Source organism: Seriola lalandi, unplaced genomic scaffold (genome assembly GCF_002814215.2).
Source record: "Seriola lalandi dorsalis isolate HSWRI2012SDOR001 ecotype SW California unplaced genomic scaffold, Sedor1 jcf7180002054642, whole genome shotgun sequence".
In the NCBI taxonomy this organism is placed as follows: Eukaryota; Metazoa; Chordata; class Actinopteri; order Carangiformes; family Carangidae; genus Seriola; species Seriola lalandi.
The window spans coordinates 148808-165819 of NW_019525195.1; the positions used below are offsets into that span (position 1 = coordinate 148808).

General features: G+C 39.8%; 1 protein-coding gene across 3 annotated transcripts in view; it reads right to left on the minus strand.

Annotated features, from left to right (window-relative positions):
* Positions 1–367: 367 nt before the first annotated feature.
* Positions 368–17012, minus strand: part of LOC111665446 (galactosylgalactosylxylosylprotein 3-beta-glucuronosyltransferase 1) — a 72803-nt gene continuing 56158 nt past the window's right edge. For 2 of the 3 annotated variants that reach the window (XM_023420452.2, XM_023420451.2), the window contains exons 4-9: positions 16102–16244; positions 13469–13540; positions 12852–13363; positions 6386–6682; positions 3997–4104; positions 368–3658 (exon numbers count right to left, since the gene is read on the minus strand). In XM_023420452.2, the coding sequence (XP_023276220.1) occupies positions 4018–4104; positions 6386–6682; positions 12852–13363; positions 13469–13540; positions 16102–16213 (1080 nt within the window). In that variant the 5' untranslated portion in view covers positions 16214–16244 and the 3' untranslated portion in view covers positions 368–3658; positions 3997–4017. The remainder of the gene's footprint in view (positions 3659–3996; positions 4105–6385; positions 6683–12851; positions 13364–13468; positions 13541–16101; positions 16245–17012) is intronic. The other variant, XM_023420454.2, reaches the window with a different exon arrangement.

A 17012-nucleotide genomic window follows, 5' to 3' on the forward strand; every position in this document is an offset into this window, starting at 1 on the left:
TAACTAACTTATTTATACATTACTAAAGTTTTAACAAGCTATTCCTTATGCATTTATGGTGCAACCTGATTGTGATTTGCTACAGTGAGACTAGCTAGTTGTTACTTAGGACTTATGAACGACCTGACGCATAAATCTTTGTATGGATTGTTGGGGCAACCCTATCCAGTCAAAGCTTTATAAAAATATCAAGGAATTCTACAATGAGTGTTATTTTACTAAACGTATTTGTAGAATTATGAAAGGTTCGCTGTGTACAACATGCATGTAGGCTCTCCACACATGCCCACAGGCCAGATGTGACACACACATCATACAACACACAGTGTAAAGACGTCCACCGGACAGAACACTCGGGACCAGGTGAGATTCTTCTCAGTTGTTTATTATTTCTCTTGATTCAACTAATACATCTTTCTCTGAGACAGAACTGCTGTGGCAAATAAACAACCTTAAGAGTCACATGCATAAAATGTGAATCACATGAGGCTGTGAAAGATGACAGTGGGGATGAGGAAAAGAGAGGATTTGTGTGTAAAGTGTATTGTGCCTTAGAGAAGCCCTCAGAGGGTAACGCTCACTGACATTAAATACTGGATAACCTGTACTGCTAAAGTTGATGCATATGTAGTAGACTAATTCTTAGAGTATTAGATATTGCACGATGCGTCATCTGTTGGAAACAGAGACATTTCAAATCAGATGTCAGACAACGTTGTAATAACATCACTTTCAAGGTGAAGCCCTTTGGATTGATCTGCTGCTTCAGGACATACCATAGGGAGTAACAGAATATTATTTAACCAATCCAACCACATATTGATCTGTACGCCACATGACGTTTGTTTGCCTGCATCTTTACCAGAGCAACACTTAGGATTAGAAGAAAAGCTGGATTTTAGGTCCACTCGACAAGTAAATGATATACTGCAACATCCAGGAAAACTTGTTTGCACAAAACGAAAACAAGTTATGCAGCTTTTTTTTGAAAGGAAAGTGTTCAATTTAAGTTGTTTACACGCTGCCGTTTTTCCATTTCAGACTACAACTCTAAATTTGTTTCAGTGTAAAAAATACTTTAGGTGGATTCATCACTCATTTAGATTAACATCTGATAATAACCATTCAAGAAGAACTTAAATCCACAGCAGTGCTGTAAAGTAGATGGTGTGTGTGTGTGTGTCTGCTTGTTGGTATCGCTAACCTATGACTGATCTACATGATAATCCCTGTCTACAGTATAACGTATATGCACATGCTGTTTTAGAGAGCAGCTGGAAAATACAGATTTAAGGGCGAACACTGCTATGATTTAATTGCACATCCACACTTGAAATAAATACATAAATATATTAAATTTGATCTTTAATAAATAATGGGAGGCAAGTTGAAGAATAGAACAAATCCAAAGACAGTCTGTGATCTCCATGGCCGAACCCTGTGCAGTTTAATATCATGCAGTCAACGAAAACAGCCAGTTTGATGCGAGATACAACACAGCCATTGTCTGAATGTGTTTCTTATCGTATTCCAAGTGAAATATGTAATAACACGGTTTCTCCGGCTGATGAGCCCAAGAGGCCGTAACGTCTTTGTAAGTTTTCATACTGCAGCAGTGTAGTTTGTGTTGTGTGTTTTGGAGGGGTGGGGAGGTGGGGAGGTAGGGGTACACTGAGATAATCTGGCACCAGTACAGAGGCTCAGTGTTTGAATTATCTCCAGCTACTTCCGCCGGGCAATGTTAGATAAGAGCCACCACTGTGTATTGCACTAGACGGATGATTTATCAAGTAGAGGAGAGATTCTATTATATGAGGTGTAGAATAACTTTGTTACAGTGTTCAGGCGTACAGCGTCACAGCTGATGTCTATCGTTAGAGCTTCAGTGACTCCCTTCTCTGATCCAGTTAATGTACAACAGATGGATGCTAATACAAAAAGAAACCAGGAGATACCGACATCAGTCCACAATACTGAAGATGGCAACATTGCTTCCAAGTCATCAGCGAAAATAAGACTTTCACTATTGTTGTGCTTTTCTCTAGTCTGCTGTCACTTCAGAGTAGCATGTACTGTTTTATTTCATAAGTGGAAGTTTTTGTTAAAAACAATAAATAAATAAATAAAAATATTTTGGGGCCATGCATAAATTATTTTAATCTATTATTCATAATTTACACCAGCTGTTGGGAGGTGAGTTGTACTAAAAGTCAGCAGATGTAGCCTGAGCATCTAATTTTTTTTATCTAAAGTGTATTTTTCAGAGAGGAGAGGGACTGTCAAGCCTAGTGAAACCATATTCTCGACTCATATTTTTTTTTTTTTTACTAACAGCGGACCCTTGTTAACCTGTGGCTCGTGTACATACATGTATATGAGCGTGCATAGAAATAATTAACTCACTAAGATGACACACTGTTTCCCCACAACCTCAGAAATGACACTGAATGCGAAAGCTAACATGAGGATTAGGTCAGCGTTCGTGAGCCTTTCGTGTAGCTGACTTGATGTTCTTGGCTATGCCTTATGAATGTGTCACAAACTGGAGTTTCTATTACCAATTGAAAGTGGTGGTGTGCTATTACTCTTCCCACGTGTTGAACCTAGCATGAACCTGTGCCTTGTCGTGTGTCACTGAGGAATTCACTGGGAGCGGGGAGAGAAGAGACTTTTTTTTTCCACATATAAATACAGTAATTACAATGCTTTTGTCAAAAATTGTCATTAATCCTCTGATTGTTCTCATGTTGGATTACTATTTACACATGTTGCCACAAAGGAACATCGTTTGTGTATTTTTTTTAAGTGCTAAGAAGAGTGTTAGGATTTTGTTGTTGTACATGTACGTTTCAGCTCTCGAGCACGATAAGGGGAACATCTCAAAACAGCAGTCTCTCTCCAAGTTTACAGGTGGCTTAAATACATGACTTATAATGATGCTATAAAATGAACAATGATAACTCAAGAGTAAATGTAGGTAAGAGTCAGTAGTATTGAACTAGCAAGTAAGTCAAGAGCTTGCAAAACACCCAAACCAATTAAATTAAATTAAAGCAAACATTTCATAGTTATCAAAAGAACATTCCTTCCCTTGCTATGTTTGTGTTTGCTCAAAGGAAAATCCACATGAGACATATTTGTCCTTGGAGTCGAGTTTTTATCCAGGCTGATGATGTAGGCCATGTCCTTAAAAGCAAGAGGAATTTCTCTCCTGTACCATGTGTAGACATGTCCAGACAAAATGTGTTTCATTTCCTCCATGTTTTTTTTCCTTTTTTTGAGGTGAAGGATATTCTTTAACCTGCATGTTTGGTTGAATTCGCTGGCTGTATGCCTTTCGTGTTGTGCTGTCTCTTTTGTTACATTGTCCTCAGCCTAAGGTGCAGTGTCCTGACTGTCCGCACCGTCCTTTATGTCGTCTCCTCTGCACTTCAGTCCTGACAAAAAAACGCCAACTTTTACTAATCTGTGCTTTAATATGATACATTTGTACTGTTGTAGTCCATATCTGAAAAATGTCAGATTCAGTCGAGAGGATTAAATCCTCCTTCAAAGGCCCCTGCTTCCTTTTTTTTTCTGACGATTAAGACAAGAGCACTGGTTGCACTTATCAAGAGACTTGGGCGATTTCCGCTTCCGCAGGTCCAAGGCTAACCACCTGCAACAGAAAGGGTTGAGATATGCTGAAAACGAGCACTAAGGCTTCATTTATGCTCACTGAACCTGTTCATTTCATTGGTGATATTTAATAAAGCACAGTTATCTGAGGTAATTACACCTAACAGAAAGCACATAAAAAAAAATGAAAGCACAAGATATTAGGAAATATTAGAAACACCTGCTGTTTTTGTAGTCAGACGAGATGAGACCAGGTGAAAATGATCACATTTCCATTTCCCCTTCTAAATTCACTTCATTCAAAAATAAAATTGATGGAGAAAAGGGGGTTCACCTCACCAGAAGCTATTTCATACTTTATAAAGCATAATTATTTACCGGGGACCTGAGGGAAAACAGTCAAATCTCCACATTGGGGTCTGTGAATCCTTTTTTCCCCTCGTTCACAAGGACAGGCTTCTCCGTTCTCGTGTGCCAAACAAGTATCTGGAAACACAAACCAAACTAACATTAGTAACATGCTGTTCCCTTAATGCTCTCATTCAGTCTGCTCTCCCTTTGAGCTCCTACTCTGCCTCATGTTCTTCAAAACATTCAATTCCGGTCATAGATCCAATGGTACATTCACCACACTGCCACATGGTCTATCTGTGTGTAGAGAGCTACTTGAGCATGAACCATGCATTAGAAGGGAGGAAAGAGGAGTGTGTTATCTTACATATAATAATATGACACAGTCCTCTCAGCTCGGCCTCTCCTGACCGTAGGATAATGGCTACCTTCAAATGACAGTCGACTGAAAATGTTTCAAAACAGTATCTGTGAGCCTTTTGCCTTCGCAGCAGCTCTTCGCTATTGTGCTATCAAGCTTTCATACTGCGTTGATTTGGCCCCAGAGACTGGACAAACATCCAGGAAAAGGATATCAAGGGGAACAGGGGAAGGGGAGAGAAAAAAAAAACTGAAAGTGTCAAGCTCATTTTCCCCTCTCTCCTCTGTGTCGGAACCCTTCTTCCTTTCATCTCGCCATAGCGGCATCCATGAATTATGCATAGGGCATGTTTGAAATGTGCTATGAGCCCACTCCCACTTTGCTCAGGTGTAGGGGGAGGTTAATAGTCACCCTGGCATCTGAAGTTATAAATTATAAGAAAGAGAGATGCCCATGCACGACTTTCCTTTTTTTTTTCTTCCTCCTTCCCTGCCACCCCTTCTCTCTGTCCCCACGCTCATCTGTAATCTGTGTGATGTCCCTACCCCCCCACCCCAACCCCGCAAAAACTCCAATTCCGCTCTCTCAGCCATTCCCTGAATCCCCTCTTTTCATTTACCCGTCTGAATGGCTAGGGGAGAGCAGGAGAAAAAGCTGGCTGAAAGTGTCTCTCTCTCCCTTCCTCTCCCTTCTTTCTGTCTCTCATTCTTTGTCTGTGTGTGTGTGTGTGTGTGTGTGTGTGTGTGTGTGTGTAGGGGTGATCGCAGGGTGGATACTGGCTAGCTCAAGCCCTCTGGCTGACTTCTCTTTGCGCAGAGAGAGGCTCAGTGTAGTGACCCAGACCAAGGGCCACAAGCAGGGATGGTGGAGTGGGCATGGAGCAGAACGTTGCTGCTGCTTCTGCGACCCTCAAGCCTCCTGCTCAAATGTATGAGTGTGTATGTGTGTGTGTATGTGTGTGTGTGCAAATGCATGTGGGCAGAGCAAGAAATAAAATCAATGATATCCAACTTTTCAGCAACAAATTTACACTAGTTTACATCCTGACCGATCGGAACATCATCATGTATTTCATGGTAGTCAGGCCATGGAACTACATTGATTTCCTGCCCAGTAACAGGAACATATGTGATGATGCTCAAACCAGTGGCCTCATGAATGTGTTGATTTTTTTTCCTCCAGCTCACGAAGCTGAATCAAGTAAGTTTGAGGCATCAACAACTGACGATTTGTCATGTTTTCCTGATCAGTGACTTAATTTGGTTTTACAGCCAGCTACAGCCACATTTACTCGAGTTCTGCAAATTGCAATTTTGAGATACTTTACTTTGCTTCTTTATACCTCTACTCCACTATATTTAAAAGGAAAATATTGTTGCAGTTTTTCTCCACAATATATATTTTTCAGCTATAGTTGCTCATTATTTCACAGATTAAGATTTTACATCCAAAACACATGATAAACTAACAAGAGATTAAACCAGTGGTTCCCAAGCTGTTTGGCATGTCCTTACAAAGAGCAGAGATTAGATGTAGCTGCTTGTTATTGTATGCTTAAATGAAATCAGATTTGTGTACCAGAACTCATACATGATTAATCATCACATGACCCCTCAGATTTATCTTGTGATCCATTGGAGGGGCCAGACCCCTGGGTTGGGGACCCTGGACTACTACCCAACAGTATATAAAGAGGTTAAAAAAGGCTCCACATTGGCCACAATAACTTCTGCTTACATACTGACGTATCTGTACAATTAAATAAAATTAAGTTGTGTAAATCTATCAGTCCCTGTGTCCATTTTTGAACTGTACTTTTGATACTTGAGCTACATTTTCCTGAAGATACTTTTTTACGATTAAGATTATAATGTGTAAGTATAAGTATTTTTACATTCATGTATTGGTACTTTTACTTTTACCTAAATACTTAAAGCAAGTTTAATTCCTTCAAAACCAGTTTTTACTATCTACACACAGTTTAGCAAATCCCTGAACTACTAACTGCTCCCGTCAAGCTGCTTAACAGGATTACACATAAAAAGAGTAAATTACCTTAGTGCAATTGGCTGCTTTGGGCTCCAGGTCGTTGAGTGTGACAAGTTCCCGGAGCAAACTACTCTCCTGGTAGCCTCCCTTCACCCCACGAAGCTTAAAATACGCCTGTGGCTTGAAGAGGATGAGTCTCAGGTTGATGGCAAAGCCAGCCATGTCGATGGCAAAGGGCCGATGGGGGTCGAACACCGTCTTCCAACCGTAGACCTTTCCAGCTGCATTGACCTTGGGGGACTCGTACCGCAAGCCGCCCACAAAGGCCACAGGCCACACTGAAACTTTCCTAGTCGATCTCATCTAACGACAGGAGAGTCAGAAAGAGAAATGGAGGAGAGGAGAGAGCGGATTAGTCATCTGAAAAGTGTACATGACAGTGAGACACAGTATTCGAGCATTAGCTGCCAGAGTTACAGCAGAGCATGGACGGAGGGTTTTTAGAGCTGCCGTGATTATTCATTCTAAAAGACGGTGAATGTTGACCAAGCTGCTGTGCCATGTGCAACTGACACACTGTTAGATGAAGGCAGATCACACACACTGTTCAGCAGCTGCCCTACAATGAGATGATTACACACAACCATCTTTAAAGGGAGTAAATGCGAACAGTGCCAAGAGGGTTTGAAGGAGCCAAACCATTAGAGCAAGTGGCTCAGGTCGCTGGTTGGCTGAGGAGATTCTTCAAGGTAGAGCACTGCCATCCTGCTCTTTTTTTCCTTTTTTTTTTTTTGTCCTTTAATCTCCCAACATCAAACGATCTTGCCGCCCTTTTCTTTGTCTGCCTCTCAGTGAGTGCCATTTGCAGGAGCTGCTGCAAAGATAAGTTTTTATAATGAGCGTAGTGGAAGGTTTAGAAACAGCAGTCATTTAATCAAATCCAATGCAGCAGGAATAATGATGCTGGTGTCTCATAGAAGGTCTTTTTAAAGTAAAGGCGTGTGCAAGCGCATGTGCAGTATTGAACATGTGTATCAATAGGGTACAGTGCCTGGATGCATACAGAAAATGTCTATATTCATCTCTATATACACCCTAGTTTGCATATGCGTATTTGTTTATGGCACGTCCTGGTGCATATGAGCTGCTGTGTTAGATTGTGTGATCTGATGAGCTGCTCTGTGGTCATTTCAGGGGATCAGAGAGTAGCAGAGTTTGAACAGCATGAAGCAGGCTGGGGGCTTATGGGAATCCATAGATTTGAGCTTTAGGGAAAACGACTGTGCCAGGCATCCAGATAAGATTTGGCAGGATGGCAGGTCATAATGAGCACTGGGTGTTAATGAAATGGAAGAGAGATCAAGTACTTATATGCATGTGTCCATGTGATTGCGCTCCTAGAATTTTGTTTTTTTTTTGGCCAACACTGCATCTCATTACATTATTTTTCTCTCCGTTACGTGTCCTACATGTGGTTTTTCGGCAAAACTGTTTTTTTCCTACATTAACGCCTGGGTTCAGTTAAAAATAAACTGCTGTTGGATGCTGAGGAGCTCCTCTAAGTACCATCCTCCACGCTGTCTCAACTGTTGCCAGGTATTTTGTAGCCAGGCCTTGACTGAATCTATCCACCATTTTGCTCAAACATCACCTGCCTGCTTCCCTTACAGACACAGGTTTGGCTTGAATCAAAAGGAAGCATAAATCAGGCTCTCTGCAGGCAATGTCAAGAGGCTTGTCACTTTCCCATCTATACTGAAAATGTGAAAATGAGTGTTCCGCCTGCTGCTTCTGGTGGGAATATCAGCCGGCGTAAAGCAGCACAAATCATCCCTCTTCTGCTAGCAGCCAAACAAATGAACACGCAAGAAAAGTTCCTCCTTGCCCCATACTGATGAATATGATGTGTTTGTGCAGAGTTTTTATTGTTGTTGCTTCGGTTTGTTTGTGCATGCCTATGTGTGCATTTAAGCTCTGTTTCCTGCCCCACTTAGGGAGAAGCCCACAGAGACGAAGTGACCGTGTTTCAGAGTGGTAACAGTGGCAATACAAAGAAAAGAAATCACAAATTCTACCAGAGAAACAAAGGCAGGCATCCAGGTACAGTAATCAGTCCTTAAGGGTGCACAGAAGATAAAACAGAACTGTCACCCATTGCTGCCACTGGAGTCTGTGGATTATGTATTTAAACAATACGAAAGTACTGGAGTTATTTAGGTTTTGGGATTTTGATTAAAATTCTATTTGATTATATAAATTCTATTTAATTAAAAGTGTACTTTTCTAACTGATAAGCAAAATTAAGCTGATGGACGTTGCAATTTCCTTGCAAACACTATTTCAAATGAAGTGTCTTTTGAAGATACATTAAAGTAAAGGTAGGGTGTTGTATCAGTAATACATCACCATCAGTTGATATGTTAAGAATATCAGAGATGAAACAAAAAATTATTGGCAACTATTTTGAAAATACTTCAGTCATTTTTCAAGCAAAACTAGTGACAAAAAATACAAAAATATTTGCTGATTCCAGCCTCTCAAATGAGAAGATCTGCTTTTCTTTGTCATTGAAATGTTAACATATATTAAGTATATAAGTAAGTTTAAAAGTTATAGTATAGTAAGGCATAGAAAAGTCATAGTATAATAATGTCATAAAAACATCATAGTATATAAATGCATAAAAAGTAATAGTATAGTAAGGCATAAATACATCATTGTACAGTAAGGAATAAAAAGTCATAGTAATTCATAAAAAAAATACTATTATAGTATAGAAAGGTGTAAAAAGTCATAGTCAGTCATAAAAAGTCAGTACACTAAGGCGTATGACAAATAAATATTTTTTAGGTATGTTTCATGGATTAAGTGATCAATTGAAAAAATAATCTGCATATTAATCAATAATGAAAACAATTGATTGTTGCAGCCCTAAAGGTCACAAATTAATATAATTTCAATATACAGTATATTCAGTATTTTGGTTGTGCCACTATTGTGACGCAGCATAGAGCTTTGTGGTTTGGGAAGGAAACATAACAATATTTCATATAGTTATTTAGAGGGATGCACTGTCACTCTGGGAAATGAATTTATCATGTCGATTGTTTAAGTTTTCATTAAGAAATGATTTAAAAAGTGTACATTGAATAAAAGACAGTATGTACCAAAGTCACAAATAGTTAGTGTTGGTGCTGGAATGAAAGAGTGAGTAAGACTGTGCGTATGAATAGGTGGCAACAATAGCAATGTCCTCCATAGCAGCACTGTGATGGAAGTTTAATTACAACAATTCCTGTCAGGATTTTTTTTTTTTTTTGTCAACTGCAAACTATTGTGAGAAGTCATTTGAAGTCTTCTGCATCTGTGTCAGTGTGTGGCAGCTGAGGTGAACTCCTGCTGCTCTGTACTGTACCTTACTGCTGCAGCTGTAACAGAACTGTGCACAAGCGTGGTTAGCAATTAAGTCTTTTTAATGCCACCTACTTTTAGACTTAATTAGTGTGTCAGCAGAAAAAGCGTGATGTAAATGTTGAAACTTTAGTTGTTCATACTGAAATATGACTCAAAAAGCTGGGTGAAATGACACAGGGTTACATAATTTCAATGGACAACTTCAATTAAAATATTAAATACATTTGTGGTTAAAAATGAGCATTTTTATGCTCACCACCAACAATGAAATGATTTCATATGCATACTAGAATTTGTTTTGAAAATGTAATTAAACATGATTAATAACTTTATTCCTTCATGTGATAGAAACATATGTTTGGATCATTTTATCATGCTTCATTTATCCTAAGAGATAGAGGGACACTTTGCAGCATGTAATGTTGCTGCACAGTCTATCTTTGTAAGAAAGACAAGACAAAGTCATAATAAAAGCTTGTAACACTTTGAATTCCTCCAAAACAAAAATACACAACACTGAGTGATTTATGAGGCAGCTTTGTGCCCAGCCACTGCAGTCTTCTTGCTCTCTGTCATGGAAGATAAAAACAGACATCTAATGTGACAAACCAGCAGAGTCAGAATAATTTAGCTGTACTGTTTTTGTACAACCATCTCTGCTTCAGTCATTCAGTGTTCTGGTGTTTTTTTTTTCATTTTGGGTAGAAGAATAAGAGCCGCATTCACTTTCTGAGGAGCTGCCCCTGATTTTACCAAACATGCCGGTGATAAAACATAGTTGATAGTCTGTTAAATGAAAGTGATGCATTCTCTCAGAAAACTGCTTTTGCATTGACTACCTCTATTACTGTCAACCTATATATATTATCACAAGCTGGGAGCTGTATTACATTATTTATATTTATTTATATTTAGCTGTAAACCTAAAACACAATTATTATATTGAGGATAAGCACAGATTTTGAGTGTGTGACATTATTTCATTTAATTTTAATGTTTTGGCTCAGAGCATAACATATTGGCTTTCAGGGAAAATGTTTTTCTGGGCTACAACTGTCTCGGGTCTTCAACTACAACAGCTGTGAGGATTTACATTACAATTTTTTTTTACTGTTTTCCATTGTCATCTAATATTTCATTTGGTTTTATCGCTACAGTTTGTCAGTATGTAACAAGCTCAAACTAGTTTTATATAGTTAAGAGTTGAAATTTCTCAAACTCAAAGAATTAGCTTACTTTAGATTAAACGGGACACAATGATATACCTGTTTTTAGCACATGGAGCAGTGCACATCACTCTTTTAACTGTGTTTCCACACTGAAAGAGTTACTTATATATAATCTGTTGTCAAGCTGTTGAGACACTATGGTGTCAGCAAACTACTGAATTTTTACTGTGGTGTCAGCAAACTATCCTGTAGTTGCAGTCAGCTGTCTGCTCTCTGTCTATCTGGCTGTCACCTTCTCTTTTTCTCCTTTTCTTTTTCTTTCCCTCCCTCTCCACCTCTCTCTCTCTTGCTCTTACTCCCCCTCAGGGCCGTTACTCTGGCCTATAAATAGGTCTGTTTGAGGTGATGGAGAGCCTCAGAGGGAGACGGAGCACTTCGGCTGATTCCCAGAGAAAGGTAATGACAGGCCCCGTCAATACCCGGCGCTCCATTTACTACGGACCCTGTCTGCACTGCTAACAAGACTTGAGGCTAATACTCAGAGGACCCAGACCGTGTCCTCTCAGGTAATTCAACTCATGTCAAGATGGATGGCCTGAGATGTACTGATTACATGCCCAAACTTCTTTCCACTAGTTACAGCTCACTGGCTATGCTTGTTAAGAGCTAAAAAATGCTTTGAGTAACTTATCAAGAATTGATTGTTTAACCCCTCCTTATACCACAGATGCCTACAGTACAGTATGTGGCTGGGAAGTGCCCAATAATATACTGTATGTTCCACTTCATATGTATCTTCATATTGAACTAAATTTATAAGGCTTGATCCACAAGAAAACACGTATTAAAAAAAAAATATATACAACTCCAAAAGGAACATGCACATTTACATGCAGTCAAAATTCATGGACACGATATGATTGTGCAATTGGCCACTTCTATCTTTCCTACAGCCTATGTATATTTATTGATGAATGTCGGTCACTCCTCTATTAGACGAATGGCTGCTGAGCTTTCAAGCTTTCCAAACAGGCAGAACCAGCCGACCTCAGTGTCTCAACTGGGAATAGTTAAATCTCCCAGGCTCCCTGAATTACTCACTGCTTGCTCTACACATGGTTTGTTCTTATGAAACTCAGGTGGACATCAGTGGTGTAGTATTTAAAAGGCAGACATAGCTTGAGGATTTATGATAGTGGTGCAGAGTTGGCAAAAAAGACGAAAGTCAGGTTTCGATATAGGGTAGAATTAGATTATTAGGCTTATGCATAAAGTTGTAAATAGTTTAGAAGTTATGTTAAGGTGATTAGAATATGAGCAGGACTTCCATTTGTAAATGTAATCACACTACAATCTATAAGAAAGTATGATTAAGCTAATTCAGGTATGTGTGTGCGCTAGCCAGTGTTTGCTGTTGGTGTAACAGCAAATATCCTCTCATCACAGCACATTTTATATAGGCCAAACAATACTGTGTATATAATAATAATAATAATAATGTGTCCTCTTTTGTTTTTGCCGTCTGTCAGTTTTCCCACAAATAAAATAGTGTTTGGAGAATAAACTTACAACTTACAAACTACACAGTTTTAGCACTCCTCCTAGCATGATTGGAGTGACACCTTTTCATCCAAGAGTTTGTAAAGGTGAGTGAGTTTGTAAGTGAAATATCAATAGAGAATTTTCTTTAAAAAGTAAGAAGTAAAAAAAAATGTATGTTTCCTACAGCTGCTCCTAGATGTCAATAAAGAGCCATATTTTATCTATAGTGCCTTTAATTGTCACGATTGCTATATGACCTGCATTAATAAAATGATACTTTGTTTACAGTGTGTAATATTTCATTCTTCACTTTTCTGTTCCAAGTACTTATGCCATTGCTGGTAAATGAGCTCATTACAATTAAGGAGAGTTTATGAAATGGATGTGAGTGATAAGGCAGCACTAACCTCCTCAAACAGCTCCAGGCTGTATGTGTTGTCATCATCAGCAAAGTAGACGATTCCAGCTTGACTGCTGTTGGCGTTGAAGGTCTCCCTCAGCCACCGCAGGGCCAGATTCCTCTGCATGGTCCCCCTGGGGATTCTGGGATCCCGAGTGTCACCCCGCAGCTTATAGTTCCTGGGCGTCTCTACATTGAGGTGGGTATAGTTAAGCCCAGTTTCTCGAAGGAGCCGCGTAACAAGAGGCGTTCTCCTTTGGGAGTCCTCCACTAGGATCCAGTGCAGGTTGGGAACATGGAGGAAGGTGTTTGCCAGCCGTGTCAGCTCCGCTTTCTGCACTGGTCGACTATATGTGGGGGTGATGATGTGGATGGTAGGCAGCACATCGGACCAGGGTGGAGGCCTTGTATACACGTACTCTGTCCTCACCACCTCCACAATGTCCTTATCTGAGGCACAGTATTCCTTGGAGTCCTGCGCCTGGCCACCTGTCTCCCTCTTGCCCTCGACACCATCATCTGCAGATTTGGGGATAAGAAGACATGTAAGGCATTAGTGCAACCTTGGGCTGCCCTTTGTATATTTGCCTCAGGTGACTTAAACCCAATGGGGGTAAAGTGTACCTGAGAGCCGGTGATGGCGGACTGCAAGCCTCTCTGGAATGATAAAGATCTCTTTTACTAGGTGGTGACAGGCTGCAAAAAGTGAAAGCAAGCACCGTGAGAGGATAACACAGCTGATGGACAGAGAGACAGGGCAAGACGAAGGAGGGGAGACATGAGGCTTGCTATTCCCACAGCATTGCCTTTGGGGTTTTCTTTATACAGAAAGGAAAGATTTGCGTATATGGATCCAGTGGACAGGCCCTCTTTTTATGTTCAGACTCCGCCACAGACACCTTCTCATCCTCTGCCTCACCCATTCCATTTTTCCAGCATGCTATGTTACTTTCCTTCAACAAATAGCTGTGAGTTGCTGTATTTTGCTGAATTAAGGAACTCCTAGTGTTTGCAGTTAAAATGCATTTTGCTTCAGAGATGCCTAAGCACGTGTAAAATTGTTATGATTGCTGTGAGCTTGCAGTTTGAAAGCTTTTGTAAACAAGCAGCAGTAACTTAATGTTGCTAACATTGCTACATGAAAGACATTGTGAGTGAGCACAAGCAGGTAAGAGCTCTGCTACTATGCTGGCTCACAGATAAACCCACAGAAAAGGTTTAATAAACTTACTAAAACCTTCATGTATGCACATTGGTAATATGGTGTTCGGATATTCAGATAAAACCAAACAAATTAAAAAGTAGAAAATTTCTCATTAGTATATAGTATAGTATAGGAGTGAGACAAAGTGCAGACAAAGTCACAGACAGTTTCAGACTCAGAAAAAGATTATTGCTTTAGGTAGACAACACTAATTCTTTCTTTCTTTCTAGCAAGAGCTTGTATATGCATTTTCGTTCTAGGGCTCATTTTAGGTTTTCAGGTTTAGGTAGTTGTTTTAAAGAGTGACTCAACACCAGGCTGAAAAGTAGCAGCACCTGTAACCACACTTAACAGTGATATCACAGTGTCCTGGGGTGCACCCGTACATCACCGCAGGGAAGTGAGAAGCAGGTCAGCAGAAACAAGATTTTCAGGGGATGTTCAAAATGAGGTGGAGTGGAAGAGGTTATGTTGAGTATCGCTTTTTCACTGGAAACTGTTTTAGAGTGGCGTTAAGAAGAATCAGAGTGTAAAACTATGTATGCTCAGGGGAGACTCTATTATTAGTCAGCCTTTATGATCATGTTGGCTATTTGTCAGTCACGGCACAGGATTATCAAATATCCTGTGGCACTACATTAATGTCATTTTGAAAAATGTGACCACTTATTCAAGATGTACATGTAAACAGTGGTGAATCAACCAGAGTTGACACAAGTGATAAAAGCTGTGATATTCTGGCCCCAATAGTTTGGTCGTGATAGATAGACTATGATTATAGATTCATTAATGTTGTTAATTTCTTTTCATCGTGCCACAGCTAATGGCAATCTTTGTCACCGTTCTGCCTGAGCTCCATTTGCACCTCCAACATAAAGAGGATTTTTCTGCAGCACATAGATTAACACAATCTGCTGATGGCCAGATGTTCAACAGAGGCTGCCAGCGAGCCTGCTGCCAAAAAAACCTCTAGCTTCCCTTTTAAGAGCATAGAAAAGGACGCCAGTGGGCAGAGCTGGGTCAGATAGCACTGGCAAAAAAATATTTTCAATTTCTTAACACTTCATTGTGTCCTCGCTGTATCTCCCAGGAGCATAACATGACTTTATGCATTTAACTGTAGACACCTTTACCATAGAATTTACCACGAGATTGGTCAAGAGAAAGTAATATACTCTTTTTTATGATTGCTCGCTAATCAGACACTATTTTAAGTGTTTTGATAACATGCACATTACTGAAAATAATTGGAACATGATCTTCAGTCCAGACTGCTTCAGGTCATTTGTGTTAATCTGCTTGGTTTGTTAACCCCTGTATGTGCATTCATGACATTATAAGAAGAGGGCAAAGCACTCTATTGATTTGCTGTCACTCTAATTTGGGTTTGTTTACTCTGCAGCATACTTGACATTTCACAACTGTTGGTTTGTGGGCTCTGGGGGATGATTGGAAGGATCATGAGTGTGTATTAATGACTAAGACTGGTGTGCAAACATGATATCATTATATGTGAATGCAAGATATTCCATAAAGCCAATCAAGCAGATACATTTATTACTTCAATTTGCTGATTAACAAACTCTGAAATTAATTTCTAAGTTGGGGAAATGTTTAAACCTGTGCAGTCATCACACCAAGGAGAAAATGTGGATTGCATGGGAGTGGGTAAGCTGTGAATACATACTGAAATACTGAACGGGCATTGTTTTGTAACATACTGTGCAAGTATTATAAGTAGAGGAAAAATTCACGCAGATTAGACACAGCTGAACAATTAATTCCATTCAACTGACAGACCGAACAAAAATACTATACAAAAACAAACTGCTAAAGGTATGAAATTGTGAATGTGATGGTAACTCCTAAACAATCCACACTGATGAGGTTTACGATGACTGGGCAAGTGTTATTGAAATCTGATGAAGCTGATGGTCATGGCCAGTGAGTGCCTCTAAATGAACGGTCTGTTGTCTAAACCTGAAGTGCAGTGTTAGATTCGAGGACCCACTTCAGGTTTGATATTGTCAGTGAAGTGCAGTGCACTGCATACCCTTGCGGATGGCGAGGAGTGGAGCTATAGCGCTTTGGTGCCAAACAGTGATGAGCAGAGTCCAGGGTAACACGATCAACACGATGGCAAGAATATCTCTTCTCTTCGGCATCTCCAGGATTGGTTATTTGGCTCGGCATTACCTGGAGATAAAAAGATTGATGTATTATCCTTATCATTATTTTTTTATAACATACAGGTTTCAAGTCAAATTAAACCCGAACATTTTCCATTAAATGTTCATGTGTTTTAGACAAATAACCCATACCAGAATCATTAAACTTTCTGAGGCACACACATATAGTATGTTGCTGAATTACCTGCAAATGCGACGCACATTCTCAGGACATCCATAACCATAAGGACCAAAATGTCATTAAAAGTGAAAAAGAAGAGCGCGAGTGACACAAAAATTGAGTGATAGTCTACTTGTTGCTGTTAAAACTAAATAAAACATTTTGCTGCCACAGAGTCAGCTGCATTACAGTCTCACCACAATACATTATGACTGAGACAATGGAGCTGGTGAATGCTGTTATATCTATACAGAATTTGATTTAAAACTGTAACTAAGCGTGCCAGCCAACGAAAGGAAGGTCAAATCCACCGGAGGAGGCCACAGAACAGGAGTTTGTCCACTCTGCCAAACCAGTGAGCTCATCGGTGCCATCGCTGAGAACGGGGACGTGACTTCATGCCCAGTGCTAAAACTAGTCACCAGCCAAATGGCAGGAAACTATGTCACCAGACTGTGGGTTGACTGTTTGGCAAATGTGCCCTTCCCTCTGTGTCCAGATCATTTGGTTCAGCTTTGTATCCCTTTGAAAATCTAATTACAGCATTAAAGAAAATAACCAGGCATTAAGTGAAATAGCATGACTGTTCTTTAAAATTATCCGTTCTTTATACTG